The sequence below is a fragment of the Ambystoma mexicanum genome, chromosome 7q (genome assembly GCF_040938575.1).
Source record: "Ambystoma mexicanum isolate Mex_15411 chromosome 7q, UKY_AmexF1_1, whole genome shotgun sequence".
NCBI classification, from domain to species: Eukaryota; Metazoa; Chordata; class Amphibia; order Caudata; family Ambystomatidae; genus Ambystoma; species Ambystoma mexicanum.
In genome coordinates, this window is record NC_090941.1 from 1,128,744,988 (window position 1) to 1,128,768,362 (window position 23,375).

The window sequence follows — 23,375 nt, forward strand, 5'->3', positions numbered from 1 at the left end:
CAGCAGGGTCTCTGGACACTGACATTACTATAGGATAATCTAAATGTCTCGATACCTGTGATACCCTCAATGCCAACAATTTCCATTCCTGTAGCCACACCGCTGCTTGAAGATTCAGAACCCATTCAGCAGGGTCTCTGGACACTGACATTACTATAGGATAATCTAAATCTGTCGATACCTGTGATACCCGCAATGACAACAATTTCCATTCCTGTAGCCACACCGCTGCTGGTAGCTTCAGAACCCATTCAGCAGGGTCTCTGGACACTGACATTACTATAGGATAATCTTAATCTCTCGATACCTGTGATACCCTCAATGCCAATAGTTTCTATTCCTGTAGACACACCGCTGCTGGGAGCTTCAGAACCCATTCCGCAGGGTCTCTAGACACTGACATTACTATAGGATAATCTAAATCTCTCGATACCTGTGATACCCTCAATGCCAACAGTTTCTATTCCTGTAGCCACACCGCTGCTTGGAGATTCATAACCCATTCAGCAGGGTCTCTGGACACTGACATTACTATAGAATAATGTAAATGTCTCGATACCTGTGATACCCTCAATGCCAACAATTTATATTCCTGTAGCCACACCGCTGCTTGGAGATTCAGAACCCATTCAGCATGGTCTCTGGACACTGACATTACTGTAAGATAATCTAAATGTCTCGATACCTGTGATACCCTTAATGCCAACAGTTTCTATTCCTTCAGCCACACCGCTGCTTGGAGATTCAGAACCCATTCAGCAGGGTCTCTGGACACTGAATTACTATAGGATAATCTAAATCTCTCGATACCTGTGATACCCTCAATGCTAACAGTTTATATTCCTGTAGCCACACTGCTGCTTGGAGCCTCAGAATCCATCAGCAGGGTCTCGGACACTGACATTACTATAGGATAATCTAAATGTCTCGATACCTGTGATACCCTCAATGCCAACAATTTCCATTCCTATAGCCACACCGCTGCTTGAAGATTCAGAACCCATTCAGCAGGGTCTCAGGCACTGACATTACTATAGGATAATCTAAATCTGTCGATACCTGTGATACCCGCAATGACAACAATTTCTAATTCTGTAGCCACACCGCTGCTGGTAGCTTCAGAACCCATTCAGCAGGGTCTCTGGACACTGACATTACTATAGGATAATCTAAATCTCTCGATACCTGTGATACCCTCAATGCCAACAGTTTCTATTCCTGTAGACACACCACTGCTGGGAGCTTCAGAACCCATTCCGCAGGGTCTCTGGACACTGACATTGCTATAGGATAATCTTAATGTATCGATACCCGTGATACCCTCAATGCCAACAGTTTCTATTCCCGTTGCCACACCACTGCTTGGAGATTCAGAACCCATTCAGCAGGGTCTCTGGACACTGACATTACTATAGGATAATCTAAATCTCTCGATACCTGTGATACTCTCAATGCCAACAGTTTCTATTCCTGTAGCCACTTCGCTGCTGGGAGATTCACAACCCATTCAGCAGGGTCTGTGAACACTGACATTACTAATGGATAATCTAAATTTCTCGATACTTGTGATACCCTCAATGCCAACAGTTTCTATTCCTGTATCCACACCGCTGATGGGAGCTTCAGAACCCATTCAGCAGGGTCTCTGGACACTGACATTTCTATAGGATAATCTAAATATCTCGATACCTGTGATACCCTCAATGCCAACAGTTTCTCTTCCTGTAGACACACTGCTGCTGGGAGATTCAGAACCCATTCAGCAGGGTCTCTGGACACTGATATTACTGTAGGATAATCTAAATGTCTCGATACCTGTGATACCCTCAATGCCAACTGTTTCTCTTCCTGTAGACACACTGCTGCTGGGAGCTTCAGAACCCACTCAGCAGGGTCTCTGGACACTGACATTATTATAGGATAATCTAAATGTCTCGATACCTGTGATACCCTCAATGCCACCAGTTTCTATTCCTGTAGCCACACCGCTGCTGGGAGCTTCAGAACTGTGAAGGGTACATTAGGAAACTGAATAATTGGTGCCAAGATCAGCAGTAAGAACCTGGTCTGCCTTCTCGTCCCGTTTAGGGCTGTGCCGGGGAACTTTATTGAAAACCCTCTCAATTTCTGTAGTTTCCTCGACCACCCTGGCAGTCATTTCATCCCTGATGTTTGCATTTCATGTGTAACCTGCACTGCTTAGTCTACTCCGTCCATCACTCACTGTCAGTATCAATTTGGCCAAGAGAAAAAAGGAGACTTCTTTTCTCAGCAGTCAAGCGGCCCATTCACCGTTAATCCGCCATGGCCAGGAAGCAGCAGCGCAAGCTTCCCTCGTGCACGCACAATACCTTCCATTTTTCTTGGCTCAGGCTGCAGTTAGCGGCTCTGGATTGGCAGGTGAAGAATGCTGGTCTGGAGCGTTGTCCAGAGCAATACCACAGGTTAGGATTAATTCCAAACCTTCCAGCCATCACATCTTTTATTTTTTCAAACAAACTCAGCAACCACCTCTTGCTGTGATATACTCAGAGAACTCTTTCACTCAATATACTCTTTTAGGCCAATAGCATCTGTGGAATGTTTCTGAGTGTGCTAGTATGTACCTAACTATTATCTCACTCAAATTGTTCTTTTCCCCAGCTGCCATCTCGAGTTTACCAATACAGCCATCGACTCAAGTTCTTATGTACTGCTTGAATCTGTGGACATGAGGATAGATTGATGTTTTCTTTTTAATGTCTCTCACTCCCTATTTCACCACCACTTTGTGCCTTTTCTTTTATTACCCACTTATCTTCTCTTTTACATTTCCTCCTCACTTTTTGTTTTTCTGTAGCAATATGTATCAGTCTTTCTCTTGATCACTGTTTTCACATCATTCTCTTTCTCTCTTTCTATCTCCCTGTCTCTACCTTTCTCTCTCTTTCTTGCTCTTCTTTCTTTCTCTATTGGTCTCCCATTCTCTTCTGTTATTCATTAAGTCTTGCTTGTGGCTTTCTTGGTTCTCAATGCATCACTTGATATAATCCACTATATCCTATTCACACTGTAATTTCCTGTGCGCTCTATCATTGTCTCCCTGGGCATTTGTGTCTATATACTGCTGTATGTTGTTGTCTACCTTTTGCTATCCTCCTTTCTCTGCTTCTCCCTTTCTTTCTATACTTCTATGCCTGCAGCTCTGTTTACCTTCCCCTCTCTCGCATTCTCTCTTTCTCTTTCACTCTCCCTCTCCCCGCTCTCTCTTTTCCCTCCTTCTCATTCTCCCTTTAACTCACTCTCTCGCTCTACTTTATTTTTCATCCTATCTGTCAGGTTATCTCTGCATGTCTAGTCCTTTCATTTTTGATGTTCATTTCTCTTACACTTTTCCTTTCTCCTTTTCTATCCCTTAGTGTTTGTCCCATTTATCATGTTTCAATTACCCATCATTTTCCATACATCTGATTTTATTTCCAATCGACGCATTTAAGAATAAAAGAAATGTACACCTCTAAACATTATCCTTCTTTAACTTTATTTCCAAATTGCACTTTTCCAATTAAATATTGTTTAGTGTTCTTTTGAGGCTTGAACAATATTATGTAACATTTGGGAAAGAATATACAGCCAAGCAGTCCAGCGCTGGAGCACAGGATGGCAAACACCTCCACGGCCACCATGTACTTCCCCCGCGTGCTCAGGTACGCAGGGATAAAGGAGATCCACACACTGACAAACACCAGCATACTGAAGGTGATCAGCTTGGCCTCGTTGAAGCTTCCAGGGAGATTCCTGGAGAGAAAGGCCACGATGAAGCTGACGGTGGCGAGGAGGCCCATGTATCCCAGCATGCAGTAGAAGAAGATGGTGTCTCCTTCATTACATTCAATGATGATCTTCTCATTATAAGACGTCATGTTGAGTTCTGGAAAGGGAGGAGACTTCCATAGCCAAATAAAACAGAGGATCATTTGGATAAATGAGCAGAATATGACTGTACACAACGGTGTCTTTGATCCAAGCCATGTCCTTGCATGGCTGCCAGGATTTGTTGCCTTAAAGGCAAGAACGACAATTATTGTTTTGGCCAGAACAGATGAAACACTTATAGAAAATATTATGCTAAAGATGGTCTGCCGGAGCATACAGTTGACCTTGCTGGGGCGGCCGATGAACATGAAGGAACAGAGGAAGCAGAGCATGAGTGAGACGAGGAGGAGGTAACTGAGCCCACGGTTGTTGGCTTTGACGATGGCTGTGTTGTGGTACCTGATGAAGACGACCAGCACAGAAACAGAAAGGAGAAACATGGTGGAGGCAGAGATGGTGAGTGCTAGACCCAAGGGCTCTTCGTATGTAAGGAACTCAATCACTTTTTGGATGCATTTGTCACGTCTCTGATTGGACCATTGGTTTTCAAAACATCTTGAGCATTGAATTGTATCTAAAAAATAAACATGGTATTTAGCATGTTCATAACTTATATAACAATTAAGATTTGCCAGAAAAAACAAGGAACAAGCTTTGGAAGTAGTTGTCTGTCATGGAATTGTCAGTGGCGGTATGCCTGTTTGGTCCACCCTATTCATCACAAAGTGGATATTTCTTGCAGTATGCAAGCAATAACTAAAACTGCTTTCACAGAGTAATCCTACCCCTTTGTGTTTGCAACCAACATATAGACGCATTTCTTGTTTTTACCAAATATTCACTAAATGTGATTTTAAAAAAAATATTACACTAGGGTAATAAAATGGTGTGTATTCCTTCACTACTTAAAATTATGGTATTTACTACATCAAACATTGTAATAGCGTAGGATATAACTCTCAACTCTCAGATCTTCACCAACATGTTTTCTAAAAATTGTGGCATCTTAAATCTATGTTTTTCCCTTGGATCAAGAGGGTGAATATGTGAAGGTTCAAAGCAAAACAACAATGGGGGCAGCTACCACAATCCATGGCAATGCAGTATAACTTTCCATGTCAATATCATGGTGGGAGAAGAGTTTAAAAAAGTTGGCAGTGGTCAATTGGACAGAGGCGTCCTTAAGTTGGGAGCAGCATTTTGTAAAATAGGCTACTTTTGGAATTAGAAACGGTCTTGGAGCTCACACATGACGCTTGTCAAAGATATGCACCAAAGATAAGGCAAAGGAATGTACTCAAGCTTAAGATTGTCATGATTGTCCCAGAAGGACAGCAGCCCTGCAGAGATGAAAAAGTTCCTGGTGGAAAAAGCACCAGGCACTGAAGCGTGGCATGTCATTGCTGGCTGGAAAAAGACAGCAGGCACTGAAGCGTGGCATGTCATCGCTGGCTGGAAAAAGACACCAGGCACTGAAGCGTGGCATGTCATTGCTGGCTGGAAAAAGACACCAGGCACTGAAGCTTGACATGTCATCGCTGGCTGGAAAAAAGACACCAGGCACTGAAGCGTGGCATGTCATTGCTGGCTGGAAAAAGACACTAGGCACTGAAGCGTGGCATGTCATTGCTGGCTGGAAAAAGACACCAGGCACTGAAGCTTGACATGTCATTGCTGGCTGGAAAAAGACACTAGGCACTGAAGCGTGGCATGTCATTGCTGGCTGGAAAAAGACACCAGGCACTGAAGCGTGGCATGTCATTGCTGGCTGGAAAAAGACACCAGGCACTGAAGCTTGACATGTCATTGCTGGCTGGAAAAAGACACTAGGCACTGAAGCGTGGCATGTCATTGCTGGCTGGAAAAAGACACCAGGCACTGAAGCGTGACATGTCATTGCTGGCTGGAAAAAGACACTAGGCACTGACGCGTGACATGTCATTGCTGGCTGGAAAAAGACACCAGGCACTGAAGCTTGACATATCATTGCTGGCTGGAAAAAGACACTAGGCACTGAAGCGTGGCATGTCATTGCTGGCTGGAAAAAGACACCAGGCACTGAAGCGTGGCAGGTCATTGCTGGCTGGAAAAAGACACTAGGCACTGAAGCGTGGCATGTCATTGCTGGCTGGAAAAAGACACTAGGCACTGAAGCGTGGCATGTCATTGCTGGCTGGAAAATGACACCAGGCACTGAAGCGTGGCATGTCATTGCTGGCTGGAAAAAGGCACCAGGCACTGAAGCGTGGCATGTCATTGCTGGCTGGATTTTGTGACAACACTGTCGCATGGTTAAAACTGATGAATGTGGAGCTCAGGATTTTAGCAGCCAATAGCTTGAGGCGTGTGCTACGAGGGTTTCACAACATCATAATGCTTGAGGCATAATTATAAAGCTGGTGAGTGGGAGGCTCCTAAGGTGACCAACGCAGACTACCACTGGGCTAAAATGGTGGTCCTGTACAGTGGTGTTTCTAATGATGGTGCTTGTGGCATCTATAACCCTGATGCAGGACATCGTCACAAGTGATGACTGACACTGGTCGTTCAGTCTCAGATGATACAGCAGATCTGAAAGAAGAGTTTTTGCTCAGCAGCTACTTCTTATGGATTACAAGTAGGGTGGATTCAGTCAGCCATCATTGCTTGATTTGCCTGGCAGCAGTAAAATGCTGCTATGCAGATTTCATATATTCTTTAAATGTATTGTTTATTGCATAGACATAGCTCTAGAGTAGTGGAACCGTGTATAGAGTGTTGGTAGCCAGCAGTTGGCTGGGGTCTTTACAAAAGGTGATGGCTGGAAGGTTTAGAATCAATCTCAACCTCTGGCACAGCTCTGGGCAATCCTCCATACTATCTTTCTTTATTTTGCCCAGTCATTTCCGAGAGGGGAAACACTATATGCAAATCAGGCTTAGTCCCACCCCAAGAAGGGGAACCCCATCCCGAACTGCTGGGTGTCAGCACTTCTGCATGACACCACGAGCATCCCAGGATATGTTTCGCCTCTTTGGGCATCATCAGTGAAGAGTAGCTTGGGTCTTTAAGCCCAGCAGTCTCGGGACCCATACCTGGGCATACCCGTCCCACCCGGGGTGACTATAGCGAAACCAAAGGTGATGGCCGGAAGATTTAGAATGACCCTTAACCTCTGTTACAGGTCTGGGTAACACTCCATTCATCGAATGGTCAAATATTGTTGAAAAGGTTACATTTTGATAGATTTGCTTCATTGCAGAATTGTGGGGGCATTCGGAGCTGATACTGGGACCGAGTTCCTTTTTTGTGCTGACCTTTGTTGAAGCCCAAATTCCTCACCATACAGTCCAATCAGCATTCTCAGACAGCAAAGGTGATTCATTTCAATACAGCTGTGCAGAAATGAGCATGGAAACTGGCATAGTATCCCAGTCCCGAAAGGAGGCAAGCAAGCACAGAAAATGTAGGATTTTATAGGGTTTTACGCAATGAGCCTTATAGATGAGCCAGTTTAATTTATCTAGTTGGTTACATTAACTATGAACTTCCTAACAGAGCATCATCTGTCCTTAGAGGGTGTGGCCTTGCTGCACCATTAAAACCTGTACAATTCAGAATTGGCCTACCCCTGAGATACCAACCACCGCCTCTGGCCATTCTTTCCAATACACGTAATAAGATGTGACCTACTGCCCATGCGTCTCTTATGCCAGTTCTCTGATGGCTCTACACACCTTCATGTGATGGTGTGGGGAGAGTTGCTGGTCAAACATGGACCTCAGACACCGGATTAGATTATTCCCGGATGTCCTTATGGGATTTCACTGCACCACATTCCTGAACATGGCTGCGGTGGCTGTGGTTATGTTCTCTCTGAGGTTCATGTGTGTCAACTGATCACAAAAAACTCAATACTGTCGGCTATGACTCCTTCAATTCAAAATCTTTTGTAACTAATGCTGGAAATCTCACACTTGCCGTGTTCCTTATAATTCTTGCGGTACAACACACTACTTTACTGGACTTTGAAGAGCTGCTCTGTAGGTTTCCCACAGAGACCTTTGCCTTTAACAGTGACTGGCCGCTGTCAAAAACATTCGCTCTTGAGGCTTTAGTATCAATATCAAAGAAGCAAAATCAAGTCACAGTACATCTGTGTCTCACTGGACTAGGAAGAGGATCTCTCAATATCAAGGAGGCAAAATCAAGTCCCAGTACATCTGTGTCTCACTGGGCCAGGAACAGGCTCTCTCAATTAGGGAAGGGCATCCTCACTCTATTGACCCCACAATGTAAGCCTAAAAAACATGCCTTCTTACCCCAAGAGAGTCAAGCCACAGTCAGGATGCTCCAGGAATTGTGGCTTCCAGTGTAACATTTTAGCGGACAAAACCCCTTTTCCAATTTTTGCACTAATTACCACACCATTGGCACTAAAATGCACTGTTCTCCCAGTTAGTACATGCCAATCGTATTTCCACAATGTGTCAACATGCAGAGGGATATCATATATGTCACACATGATCAAAACCAACATGGTCAAAACATAATGTTTTGTGAAATTGCTCCCTAGGTTGTTGTATTTATTTTTATTTATTTTTGGTCAGTGAAACCAATGGAATCTTGTCTCTAGTAGGAAGTAGACATCAAAAGCTGTGTGCCACAGTTCTAATGATGTTTGCCTATAGGTTCAAGAAAAAGCATACACACAGAAGTGAGCATACCTGTCTGTCTTTTAGTGGTTATCATGTTTCAATCATGTAATTTCAATTAGCTCTACAATGGAAACTTAATTGATAACATATATATTAATTAGCATATGTCACTTTTCAAGGAGGATTGATCCTTTGAAGCACTTTAAAAACAACAAAAAAATTATGTCTTAATAAGTTGTTTGTATAATAGACCATTGCAATGTTCTGCCATTACCTTGTGTTTAATAGACTTAAGACATCGCTTTTGAAAAACATGTCATAAAACGCAATCCGATTTACATTTTCTACCGACATACAGTACTTGTATATGTATAACCTTTTTGCATACTTTTTATAACACTTTATTTTGGCATAGACATATGTACAGCCCATGAAGACACTGTTGTAGTTATTTGGGAAAACGTAAGAACCTATGTATGAAGCATTACTAAAGTGCAATTGGAAGAGACACACACATTGACCAGCTGGATTTGAAAAGATGAAGCTGTTTTTTAATCTGGCCTACCTGGACAAAATATGATCCAGATTCTTTACAGATGTATGGTGACTCCTAAATAGCGTACTACGTCAGTGGGTAAAAGACATAGGTGGTCATTACGACCGTGGAGGTAACCATGCCACAATTTGCGGCATGGTTACCCCCTTACCAGGTACCGGGTTCGGGTTCCTTGAATGAGGAATAACCGGGCCATTCCAACCTTGGAGGACCCGGTAATTCCTCATTCAAGGAACCCAGACCCGGTACATCCCCATTCCCATTCGAGCCCCCATAGGGCTCAATGGGAATGGGGAGGGAGCTAACAACAGGCCCATTAATAACGGGCCCGTTGGTAGCTCCCTGGTCTGCTAGCGGGACCCGCTAAGGGCACCTGGTTTTACCAGGTACCCTTTGCGGGTCCTGCGAGCAGACTCTTAATGGGGCGGTAAGGGGTTGATGGCTCCGGCCCCATTACCGGTGCCGTTAACCCCTTACCACCAGGGTCCTTATGACCCCCATGGTCCAGAAGGAAGGATTGTAAAGATTGCATGCAGGTCCACAGTGGAGAATCTGCTTTCATAGGATTGAATTTGCATATTTCAATCTCGTTTTATCCGTCCATCAATTTTTTTGTTGGCATAGAACATTTTGCAATTTCTTAACACACTTTTGTAGGTACCTTGGTTGGAAAGTTGTAATAGAACTGAAAGTAAGTTTAAATAGGTGTCCACCTTTTCAGACTGTACTGCAAAGAGTTCATCAAACTATTATGACCAAGATGGCAACTATCTCCGCTAGCTAGATGAGAATGGGCCTGGGAGTAATATGTGGTAGGTCCCCTGTCTACCCTCCCTTTACCTCAGTCTCAAAGCTTGGATCATCAGCAGATAGGTGCTAGAGACCCTACCCAAGCCACAGGCTCCAACTATCTGTCTAGGACCCTCAACATCCTAAGAAAGTTGTCCAGAGGCTCTGGCATAGCTCTGCAGGACTACATCCCACGGTACAGCCTCATTCAGGTCCACAGACCTGCTCACACTGTTTGTTGTTTGGTCTGAGTCTGTGGAGTGTCGCGCTAGGTCTACAATACCTGCAAACGTACAAAAACATTTGGAACTTACAGGCGACATAGAATTAAGTGTGGTAACACAATAATAAACCCCAAAAAAGTACTTTCCTGCCTCACAGCATCACACAAGGATGCATCCCTCCCAGACCATCCTGAAGGAACCAGAAAATCCAAAATGGCTGGGGGGTCTTATGTATCTTTAGGCTGGCTCCCACAACATCATTTGGACCCAAGCAAGGCTGGAACTTCCAGACAAGCCCAGCCCTTTTACAAGTGGGCATCCCAGCTGAACATATCTTTCCAGGCTCAAGCCCACGGGGAAGGCATTCAGAACTATATAAAGACAAGCAGGAATTGGTTATTATAGACGTTTGAGAGCAGAATGGAGGAGAGAGATGGAAACCAGATAATAGAGAAAGGAGTGACTTGTGAGCTGGGCTGAGACAGCAGGGTGCTGCCCACAGCCCAGAATGTTAGTGAAGGGACCCATATGTCAGGTTCTTATTATTATTGCGTCCCCAGCAGATACGTGTGATCTAAACATAGCCCAAGAGCTATGCCAAGGGTCTAGCTGGAGATTCCAAGATTTCACTACTGGAGCCCAGAATACAAATGTTATAGTTGCCTGAAATTCCCTAATGTGCATTTACATGGTCATCTAATTTTTGAGAATCAGACATTTTGTAAAGTCAACTGCATGAACAAAAGAATAGGCTGAATCACAGATGTTAATCCTATAAAGTATACAGCTGATTGGCTATGAAGATTAATGGAGGACATTTTAAATCAGTCTATGACATCATCATGACAAGTGTACTGCCATTTTAAAAGAGTCAATAGGAAATAGGAGCTATATGGAAACAAAGCTCCTGGGAGGTTTCTGGTATTGCTGATTTAGTGGTCTAATCTTTGCTTTGTCGTCGCTCAATGTTTGGAGGAGTTTACTGATCATGATTTACTTCTACAAATCCTGGTAAAGTCTCTGAGAATCAAATCTCTGGGCAGGATTAAAGATTAAAACTAGAGATTAAGATACTGACACCCACAAGTCATGACCGGATGGCCAGGAATTAAGTGGGGAATCAAATAAATCACACTACACATAAAGCAGTGCACTGAGCACAGCCATCGTGCAGAAGGTACTGCATCTCCACATTTCATTTTCATACTTCTTCTTCTTCTATGCAGTGATGAACTTACCTTTCTTTGTCTGCTGATTGCTCAACTGCTTCCAGGTGATATATTTTGGAGCAACATGATGTTGCTTTGTCTCATTTTTTCTGGCTTACAATGTAACGCTATTTGTGTCAGTTGGAAATTGCACCAATGTTCTCCAATCTTGTTGGTGCAATTGCAACGCCCGACATTGACACATTCTGTGGAGGTGTTTGCTCTTTGTATAATTTGGCGCAATTTGCTGAATTTTACAACAACTTTAATTGGAATCATTTTGACCCCTTTACAATGAGTGCTTGATTCAGGTATAGGGCCTCATTCCAACCCAGGTGTTAAGGGGTTTAAGGCGCTGTAAACAGCGCCGACCCTTAACGCCTGATTACAAGGTCCCTTAGTGCCATGGTGAGTTTAACGCCTGCTTTTTAAGGGACCTTGGAGATAATTACGGCACCGTAATTTACGGTGGCGTAATTATCTCCTTCCCCACTCCCATTATGCAAAAATGGGAATGGGGAAGGGTAAATGGGAAATGGGGATTTACCGCCCCACTCACCTTGGAATGGGGCGGTAAATCCACCAACCACCATGGTGTAAACATAGTTTACGCCATGGCGGTAAAGGTACGACCCAGGCGGTAACTTACCGCCTGGGTCGTAATGAGGCCCTTAGTGTCACACTGTAGATGCAATATTTAAGGCAAGCAGTTTTTTGTTTGCCCACTTGACAAAATCCTACTTTTATATAATGACTCGCACACAAGAAAAAGAACAAAACAATGTCATGAGCACTTAAACTTAACCAGATAATACATTTCATATATAGACGATCAAATGTTATCCCACCTGTACCATTGCTCATCTCACCCTGGGAACATGGGACACAATCAAAGCAGCAGATGGGCTCCCCCTCTCTGGCAGCCTTTCTGTACCCTGGAGGACAGGAGTCACTGCAGACAGAGCGTGGGACCTGCAGGAGGAACGGAGAGGGCATTCATGAAAAGGGTTGCAGAGGTCTGGACACTCAGGTGGGATGGAGAATGCATTCTTGGAAAAGGTTACAGTGGTTGGGATGAAATCTTTAATCCAGGAAGGCTAGTTAGCCAAGTTACACCATACCATTGGCAGTTTTTTCATCAATGCCCCAAGCACGCGACTATCATAGCTGCAGACCAGCCATTGGAAGGTAGATTATCTGGATAACATTTCTGCACCATTGATGAGAAGCCTGTATATTAAACGTGGTCTGGGCATGTTGACCCTCAACAAATTATCATTCAAATGGCATGCGGCTGCACATGATGCTTGCCCAGACTGCACACTGACAGGGAGTCAACTGAGAATTTCTTGTTTATCTGCCCCTATGATCTGGCACTTAGGAAAAGGTACACAAGGCCCATGTTGCTGAAATGTAACATTAGACACCTCCATGAGGCCTTACCACAATCCAAAAGCACAGCTGAGGATTGTGTGGTCTTTGCCTTTTCCCACTTCATCCAGCAGGCCTGGTCAATCAGGAGAACATTTTGTAACCATCAATAAGGGGCTGATGGGGGCTATTATGGCACATTTATACACAGGACGGCACAATGCACTTTATTTTTTGTGACTCTTACACAACCCTGAGGTGAGTTTTTACTGCTAATTCCCTTTGGCCTGGTCACTGGGGATGTAATCGTCTATGATACAGGGTCTGCATTCCACACCAAATCAGATATCAAATATGGTTGTGGAGAACATTCTTAGTCTGGTAGTCCCTATTTTGGTTTGGTGGGTTGCCACTATCTTAGGTCATGAGTGTAAGCCACATTGTTATGTACTGATATTTTGCAAAGTGTTTACATGATTTTATTTTATTTTTATATACTGAAGTTTGGACATGTTTTTTAGTTTTACTGTGGCTCGATCGTGTATTTTTGAATGTCTTGATTGTTGTCTTGCATGAACCTTTTGTGGCGTAAGCTGAAATAAAAGCATAGATGATGATGAAAGCGTCTGAAGAGCTCCGGACCATCAGATGGTATGTGGAATGTGTTCATGGAAAAGGTTACAGTGGTTGGGACCTGCAGGAGGGATGGAGGGACTATCAAATGTAAAAGAGATGGGGATCTGCAGGAGGACTTAAGAGAGCAGTCCTGCAAAGGAACAGTGAGGACGAGTTCTGTAGGATGTAGAATGAACATTAATGGCAACTTTAGCAAAGTATGGGGCCTGCCGGTGGAAAACAGAACCTTATGAAAAGGATTACACAGCAAGGAGCGAGCAAACAGAGAGGATTGTGTAATCTGAAAGATCACATATAGAATGTGCAGGTTGCAAGAGAGACAAAGGACAGTATTGAAGATACTGTAGATTTCACAATTCAGCTTCATTAAGTTTTAGTAAGTCCAAGTTTAAACTTATCAACTTATTCCAGAACATTTCATCTTTAGATCTAAACTTAAAACCTCTATATTCCCCATTAGATATTCAGCAATTCTGAAGAATTTAACCTCTTCACACCCCCAAACTATTTTCCCTTTCTCTCAGTTACCAATTAACATGTTTGTTTACCACCAAATGCCCCTTTGAGATGAACAAGTGCTTTAAAAAAGCCTTACCGTAACATACCATACCAAAATGTGTTCAGCATGCATTATGTAGGATCGGGCGACATCTAGATTCGGGGAATTTGCTACCCACCCCAAATCAGGCATGCATACTATTTATTTATGTATCAACGTTATTTTTATGAACCTGAGACATGCCAGTTTAACTGTATTGATTCCCTACAGACTCCCTTCCCTTTCGGGACATGAAACACACAGGTGTGCACAGCAAGTGTATTTATTAATGACATAGAAACAATCAAATCAATTTAAATATAAACATATTATTATCTTTACCATTCTCTATGAATGACTTCCCAATGTCAGCGGTTACTATAATAATATATGATCATGTACTGGTTGATTGAATGGTTAAAGCTGCATTTAACTTAAATGGAGACATTTTTAGAGAACACACATTGCAATATGTGCCTACATTCACCATTCAATAAAAAGTGAATGAGGATTCAGGAAAAAGCATTCCTTTTACAGAAAACAAAATAAAATCAGAACATTTTATGTCTCTCTATTTTTTATGTATTGAAAATAAATACCTCCCCCTCACACAATAGACAAGCAAGTATTTCAGACAATATTTGAGAAAACTCAATTTAAAGACAGACTGCTTGACATTCCTGGATGTAAATCATTACAAAAAGAGAAATGTATATTCAGCGTGTAAGTTTACTAGGTTCCTCTCAATTGTGCTTCTGTTTCATTACTATGCAAAAAGTGTACATTTGTCATTTTGTCAATGGTGACTTTAAAGTGGGAAAAGCAGGTGCCTATTAAACACCCTCTCCCATTCTCTTGAGTGGTTCAGAGGTACGAACTGGACTATGCTCTGTGATATAACCAGGGAATGACTTGAATTACTTTGATTTTCTTGGCATGTACAAAGTGAGATATTATGTGCCTCACAGTCAGTATTTGGCTATTACACCGAAAGGAGTAAATGATCTCCCGATATATAAACAATGTGGATCTTTTTTTTTTAATTATGACAGCTTTTTTAGCAAGTTAGCCCCGTAAGCATAGAAATACACACATGCATACATCAGTATAAACATTACAAGTCAATAAGAAACAATAATAAATAATAAAACTCAATATGTAGTGAGTTTCCAGGCGCTATTTTCAGTTAGAGCCTTAGAAGACAGTTCTATCAAAATCATAGTGTTGTCCACAAACTAAGATTCATAAATGCGCCCAAGACTAACCAAGAGACAAAGATAACCACAGTGTAAAGTGCAATTGCAAATCAACACATATAATACTCTTTCTTCACAGCTTAATAACGGTAGCATTAATCTCAAGTGCAAAATAAACTTTACAAATATAGTCAATAGACAGGCATTACAGTCATAAAAGACAACAGTTTAATAGCCATTACTAATATGCTAAAATACTTTCCATCACAATTAGTTCCTTATACTTTTAAGGAATCATACATGTGTACCATCTGAGTTAGTTTAGACCTAAAGAGAATAAGGCAACCGTTAAACAACATTAGGCAGATAACACATATGTCCTTTTAGCAAGGGCTTGTCCTAAAAATGACAACAGCGACCAGCTCACCTTTGGTTAATCTGCCCATAATAATTATAACAATGCAGATGGCAATGCACAAATTGTCTATCTTTCAAAATTGAGACCAGGAGCGTTCTAGCTCTAATATCTTTAAAGATTGGGCAGAAAAGCACAAAGTACAGAATATCCTCCTCGACACAGAACCCAAAGGGAGCTCTGTCCCCTTCCTGCCCCCTGACTGGTCAGACAGCGTAGCTCTTATAAGAAGATAATTCAATCTAGCTCGATTCAAGAGATTTCTTTCTGTATGATTGTGTGTCCACAATGAATAAGTTTGAATGGCATCAGATGACATAATGACCAGATTTCTATTTGTGCCCTTCTGACTGTCCATAGATCCGATATCAGCAATGGCTATTGATAGCAACTGATGCTTAAGATGTGTAGCTACAGCTTCATTCATGATCATAGGACTATTAAAATAATGTTCAGAATTCAATGATGGCAGAGCTTCCTTACATGAGACAACCACTGCACCACCAGCACACACCCTTATCCAACAAATGTTCAATTGGGGAATGTGTAAACCCTGCCTTGTGGTTGGCCCCTGATCTGAGCCAGTGCAAGAATGGTTCGAGCACCATTTCATCCCCTAAGAATGACATCCCTAGCTCAATATGGACACCATATTTTGGGGATGATTTTTGGTGGCCAAGAATTACTGTTTAAAAGAAATTTTCTGTAATTTGAATATCCTGTATATCAACATAGGCCCAAAACGTGGCTCCAACTTTAGCTACTGATTTTGCTTTACTGTGTAATGAACTGAAACAGAGGCCACATGCCAAAAAGCCCTCTAACTGTTATTTGCCCAACAAAAATTAGACAACCCAGAGTTATTGTGGGATGCAAAATGCAAGATAACCCAGTTTTAATAGCACTATAAACTGGGGGAAAACAAGATTAACAGCCAAGCTCTCAATCAAGAGTTCTCCACATCTTAACAGGACATAGCAGTTTTTATAGACATTTCTATGTCACAGTTATGAAAACCTATCAATCCTGGTCATTGGCTCCCTCTACTAAGATACATATATAATTCTATATGTCCAAAACTAATGATTGGACAATTCTTATCTAAGACCCCACCCATAAACTATCACATAAAAATGTGCTACCTCATCATGCTTAAATATTATTGGTAGGGTGTAAATTACTTCTGCAGTGAAAAAAGACATGTGCTTTTCGGTTAACATGCGGTCACACTCTCCATGAACTGGTTGCATGGTGCCATGTTTTATGTAGCTGGGAAGAGAAGACAAGCGTATTGCCTTTGTTCTTTCATTAAATAAAACAGCCCATATTATCCCCGCCATGATGTCTCGAGTCTCAAGGACCACTTCTTACAACAGCAATTATGCCATCCTGTTTTTGACACATTTATGAATAACTATTATAAAGAATCATTCTGCTTTCACCACATGCACAGTAATTACTGCACTTTTTAGTCGCATCGCATTTCACTGTCACGCCTAGCCGGTAACTGAGATATTAATCTGCCAAATACTCATGAACTTTCTGGAATGTTCAGTACATCCCATAGACTTCAAATAGTCTGCCGTTTTATTGTAACTTGATTCACCTTGTCAGTTGGATGCACACAATGGTATCTTATTCTGCCATGTAACCCTCCCCTACAGAGTCGTTTGCCTTTGCATTCCTTTGAGGCCGCTACTCTCTAGCTGGCCACAGCATTTTCCTGAATTAAATGTATTTGTTCAAATAGCGTGTTTAACTGTGGCCTTTTCTTAAAGCTACAGAGCTCAATTATCTGCTGTGCTGGTGAAATTTAAAATGGCAGCTGCTTGTCAAGTTATTTTCCTCTGCAGGACACATTTGCTTGCTATCTACTGAGTACCTGGTGCATGCATGTCACATGATATCTCTACCCATGGGTAGCAGTAACCTTATCCTGTCTACAGTTGGTCTGCCCTAATTGTGTAGTGAGCCTATTCTATTTTAAAACACACTAATTTTGCAAGCTAATGCCTTATCTGTGCCCTACTTGTGTAGCGAAACTAACTATTCTTTATGCCAGCTGCATTTCCAGGAGAATTTAAAGTGCAGTTTCAAATGTGTCCTGATTTAACTTATACTTTTGTTTCTTCTGAGGGAGGCAGGTGGGCAGAGTCTGATCATGCTCTCTAGACAATAATTGCCCCACTAAATTCCCCCCTCTGGTCGACTCATTGGGCCTCATTACGACCCTGGCGCTAAGGGGTTAATGGCGCCGTAAAAGGCTGTGGCGCCGTTAACCCCTTAGCGCCTAATTACGAGGTCCCTTTGCGGCTCCCGACCTTAACAGCTGGTCTGGACCAGCCGTTAAAGTAGGGACCCGCAAAGGGACCTTGAAGGTAATTACAGTAACGCAATTTGCGGTACCGTAATTATCACCTTCCCCATTCCCATTGAGCCCTATGGGGTAAAAATGGGAATGGGGAAGGACCAATGGTGCATGGGGAATTACCGCCCCGCCAACCATGGAATGGGGTGGTAATTCCCCATTGCACCATGGCAGACTTGTTACAATACCGGCAGCAACCATGGTGCTAATAGCGCCATTGGTTACCGCCAGTGTTGTAATGAGGGCCATTGACTACTCCTTCATTTTGTCTCATATTATAACCATCCTTGGGCAGCCACACTCTGGTGGCCACCCTCAAGTTACCTCCTTGTGCTACATATTCTGCTGCACTGCATGTCATAAGACAGCACTCACCATTGTTGTCACATTTCATCTAGTGCACATTGTAGTTATGGGTATCTTTTGGGCATGTAAACAATGCTCCAGGTCATCTAGCTGACTGACCCAGTGGGTACATGGGACAGTAAACTTCATTATCAGTTTGAGTGCACTGATGTACGGTGTTAGCCACATTAACCATTACATTAATTTGGAGTGCCTTCTTGCCAGTCTTTTTACATTGGCTTATTGCTATTCTCAAGATGCAAAAAGCCATTCGGACCAGTTTCAAAATTGGCAACAGGAATTTTTATATATCTGTTAGCCAGGTAGGCATCCAGGAGAATAGATAACTGAACTAGTTATCATCCTCAATGTCATCCACGTCCTCCTCCATTTTATCATGCAGCTCATTCAGGGAGTATATGGCCTCTGTCAAGGTCCCATTCTCATCATCATGTGTGGGTACATACGTAAAGCAACATGGCCCTATCTTTGCACACACTCCTCCCTCGATGGCTGTGAGGAGGTACAGAACATACCTGTTCTGTAGGGTCATCAATCTGACCTCTCCTAACTCCTCCTTGATGGCACTGCATTCTTTATTGTATTGTATTGTGGCATTGATAGTTGGTCTCAGTTCCCACCTAGTTATCTGGATCCAGTGGGCATTTGCTGCTGCTTGCAGACAGGCATTGGAAAGGATGTGAAGAATGTTGTTGTTTTAACAAACAACTTATGACTCTCTGGGATTTCATCGAATGCAGCATTGGCTTCTTTGGAAAAATAGTTAGTTTTTTTGTGCGTTTTAGACCTAGGGATATTTTCTTCCTGTTGTGAAGCCATTGAAGGAAAAGTACCAATGTCAACCTCACTTTGTGGTATTACCATTGATGGTGCATTTAGTAACACTATTGTACATATTGTTCCGATTTTTCAGAAGCCAAACTCAAATACAAGATCAAATACAAGCTCAAACACAAGTTCACGCTGTACCCTGTTACACGGGGAAGTAGAAACCATGACAGAATGTGGTGAAACCATGATAGAATGCAGGCAAATTATGACAGAATGCAGGGAAAATCAGAAACCTACCGGCTGCGTAGTGGCATGGGATGCCCTGGCGGCCGAGCTGGCGGACCGTGTGGGGACCGAGGGAGCCTCTGGTGGTGCATGCCTGGTGACCTCGGCTGGTTTGCCTGTGGTCTTCCCGGCTGCCTCTGCCTCAGCCCGCCTGTGGCCGCCTGCTGGCGACCCGCTTCAGTGGCCCGCCCGCGTTTGCCCGCGTCCGCTTCTGATTCCGTGAGTCCTCCATGTCTCCTTGTGGCCGCTCTTGCTCCGCTGTCCCCCTCACGGGCCACCTCGGTCTCAGCTGTTGCGGTCATGGGCGGGGGAGGCCTTTGGAGCATGGATGCTGGCGAGAGTGTCCCGTGGGTCTGCGCGCAGCGGAAATGCATGCCTGAGGGGGCAGAGCCCAAGGGGGAGGGCCGAAACGATAAGAGGAATACAGGCACATTACAGACTTCCTACACAATGATAAACACAATGATAGACAGAGTGTCACGGCAGTAAGGAATGAAATATGTCTGGATGAACCCCATTCTGATGTATTTTTCTCGGTTAATTTAGATCCAGATCCGTCTTTTGGAACGTTTCCTGAGGTAGTAACTAATGCCGTCCCCTTTATTGGCCAAATGAAAAATGAGGATCAGCTAGAAAGGAGAAAATCCTTAGAAATAGTAAATACTTTATTAATGGATCTGACAAATTTAAATCAAGAGCGCAAGGATAAAAATCAAACACATTCCTTGCTGAATCTAAATGAGGTAACCAAAAGTACAAATGCATGTATAGATTTGTGTGAGGGTGATAAAACCCACTCAAGCCTACAACCTGATGACAAAATCACTGAACAAAATATGAGCAATGAGGATGAGTGTGTCAGCCATCAAACAGCATTGACATATGCCAAACCCATATGGATGAGTCGAGACCTGAAACGGTAAGTGCTATTTATTTTTCAGGCTCGGAGGAGCCTGAGAAACTTGGAAAGAAAAATTGCAGCGTTTTCCAACACAATAACATTGTATTTATGTTTGCGGTCGCTTCAAAAGCGACCGCAAACATAAATACAACGTTTTTAAAGCTGCGGTTTTATTTCTAAGTTTTCCAGGCTCCTCCAGCCCGGAAAACTTAGAAAAAAAACCGCAGCTAGTGCTTATTTTTTGTAAAAAAAATAAATAGCACTTATCGAGATTCGGCTGCAGCTTTCCTGCTCAGGTCTCCGGTCCCGTCCTCCGCCTACAGCACTAATGAAGGGAAAGCCACCCAGCGGTAGCCTTTGTTTACTACAGCTGGCTGGCTTTTCCTTCATTAGTGCCGCAAAAGCAAAAGCCAGCACAGGAGGGCCTCCATTTCACAAAATGGCTGCGCCCCTGTGCTTGCTTTTTCGAATTTTGAGCTTGAATAGCTCAAAATTTTACATAGGAAGTTTTAAAACGGAGAATGCTAGTATTTTTTTTTTATGTGGCCTATCTATTTTTTAAATAAAATTTTTTACTAGACCATCCCTTTAACCACAGAAAAAAGGTAGTATTGTAGACGACTGCAGTAGTATTCAATTCTATTTCATCTTTTTCTGTGCCTTTAGCGATACCTCCCTGCCATTCCTTTCCTGTCAAGAAATGAAAGAGAGAGGTATTTAGGCATGGACATCAATAGTCATGCAACTCATACAAACTCAGTCGCAGTGCTTTGGGCATCTGTCTGCGTGTGCATGGGCGAGGTAATGAGCAGATGTATCCTGCGACCTGTCACAAACTCATAAGGAGTCAGGTGATCGGCTGAGCCTTGCTTATTGCACAGGGCAAAAGGAGCCAGTGGAAGACAATACATCCAGTCCTTATACAGTGTGTCACGCAATCTTGATAATCTTGCTAACCCATGATGCCCGAGGGTTTTGTGAATTATTTAAATGTAAAATAAATAAATAAATCTCCATTATTTGTTGTGGCACCTCTGTATACTCTATTCTCAATTACCATGGTATATTTATTTCAAACAATACCTCATCATCAGAGTCACTGTAGTCAAACAACTCATCATCTGTCAACTGGGTCAGTCTGGGTGTTGCATCAAGTGCTAGTACTGTGTGCCAACTCACCCCTTCCTTATCAGTGCCATGTAAAATCACTCTATCCTCTCTCACTACAGCCATCCCTAGCTCAATTTTAACCAGTTCCCCTTCTGTAGGTATCTGTGTTCTGAATACAAAGTCTGTGGGTGCTCTCAATAGCTGTCCCTCAATGCGGGGAAGCCATGCTAACATCACTTGTACTCCATAGGTAAATTCTTCAGGATCAACTGGTACTCCCCTCTGTACTTTCTGCCCATGAAAGGCTTGCATGTATTCCTTTGCTGTCCGGAAATGTATGACTGGTGTAGACCTTATTATGCTGTCCTCTGTGAATGATATTGACATATTGAGTTTGAGAATATAGATCTCTTCCCAATATGTTAGCAGGTGTCTACCTGGAATACAGGAATGGGATAGCTACTGTCTGCTCTCCTACTGTCACAATATATTTTTGTCCCAAGGTCAACTAAGAAAGAAAGAGTCTGGTCGCCTATAGATACCTCCACCCTCTGTTCCTGTTCAGTGTCTGTGGTTATTGATAGGATAGGGAACATCAAGCTATTCTGTGGGCTGTCCTATTGGGGATACATGTTCAGGACTGACCCTATAATAGGGTTCCCCCCACCGCTGTCACTCCTCCTATCTGTGGTGTGTGTGTCTTTGGCAGGAAATTGGTATCCCACTGTGTCACTCCTTGTTGTGATTGCACTGCACTCTGGGGTTGTTGTGTCAATGTCTATTGTGGTTGTTGTGGTGCTATCTGTGGCTGTACCTGTGGCCCTTGGGGTTGCTGCACCTGCCGTGCTTGTGTCATATCTGGGGAATATTGTGTGTAGTCATAATACCCATAGTCTTTCTGTGGTGCACCATATGTCCCATCCCCCCTCTTGGCCCATACTGCATTAAACCTTGCTGCATTGCTCCTCTACTTCTACACACTCATGAAATGTGCCCTACTTTCCCACATGTCCAAAATACTGCTCCAGTGCCATCAGGTCCTCCGAAGCAAGGCTGTCTCCCACAAAATCCAAATCCTTTCCCTCTGTGAACAAATCATCCTCCTCCTCTGGGGTAAAGGCTACTCTCCCCTGTCCCTTTCAAAATAACCACCCATGCCCTGCTGTGGCATGACAGCTCCCTGTCCATTATTCCTGTCGCCTGTATTTATCAATACCGGTCTTTCTACCGTCATTTTGGATAATTTCTTCTGCACCAATTTTGCCTCTTCCTTTTGCCTTTCCTCTATTTCTTGTGCTCCTTCTCCTGCTTTAACCTACAGCGATGTACGATATTTAATTGTATCTCTGGCCATGGTCTCATTTCAGTCCCCACAATCTTTTTTATCCCAATGGGCTTTAGTTTGTAAACGCCAACGTTCTTTGAATATAGGCAGCAGGGTCCTCAGTATGCCCCATCTTCCTAGACATTATAGCACTCTTGTCAGATTGAACTGGAAATAGCACCAACAGTGCTTTCCATACATTAGCTCTACAATTATTAAATGGTGACCCATTATATTTATTGGTGTTATGTTCTGTCACTGCAAAATAGCCAGCTTGCTTCCTGGTCACCCAATATGGATGCTTTTCATGTCACCTATAGCTAATGCTATCAAAGCTGTCTCTTGCTCTTGTAGATCCATCAGCCCGCCCCTGCTGTCCGTGATGGCAGCTTATCCATCAAGTTATTTTTGTCTGTCTGATTCCATGGAGTATAGTGGGCATGCCCTAATCCCTTGTGGAGCAGTGGAAATTGTGTTACCCATTTCTTGCGCAAAGGTCATGCTGCACAAGTTCTCCTTTTCAATGTCTCAGCTACACAGTGTTGCTGGCATTCTGACAAGTTTCTTAAGAAATATGATGATTTATGGTCTTCGCGAGTCTATGGACAGTACTGATGTGAGGGCTGGATGTACGCTCAAGTTTGGCCACAGCAAATCAATCTGCTATCTCTCCTTCACCTGGTCCTGTTATATCCATTTGTGGGACTTGCGCTGCCTCCTCTCCCCCATCTCCACCATCAATGTCTACGCAATCTGTTTCTCTTTCACCTTCTCCACTCTCGTCATCCTCAAGTATGAGATCAAAACTCACTCCCTTCACAAGCT

General features: G+C 43.1%; 1 protein-coding gene across 1 annotated transcript in view; it reads right to left on the reverse strand.

Moving 5' to 3' along the window:
- Nucleotides 1-3,503: 3,503 nt before the first annotated feature.
- The window catches only part of LOC138528223 (extracellular calcium-sensing receptor-like), a 262,202-nt gene continuing 242,330 nt past the window's right edge, over nucleotides 3,504-23,375 (reverse strand). The window contains exons 5-6 of the mRNA XM_069639680.1: nucleotides 12,118-12,241; nucleotides 3,504-4,429 (exon numbers count right to left, since the gene is read on the reverse strand). Of these exons, the coding sequence (XP_069495781.1) occupies nucleotides 3,504-4,429; nucleotides 12,118-12,241 (1,050 nt within the window). The remainder of the gene's footprint in view (nucleotides 4,430-12,117; nucleotides 12,242-23,375) is intronic.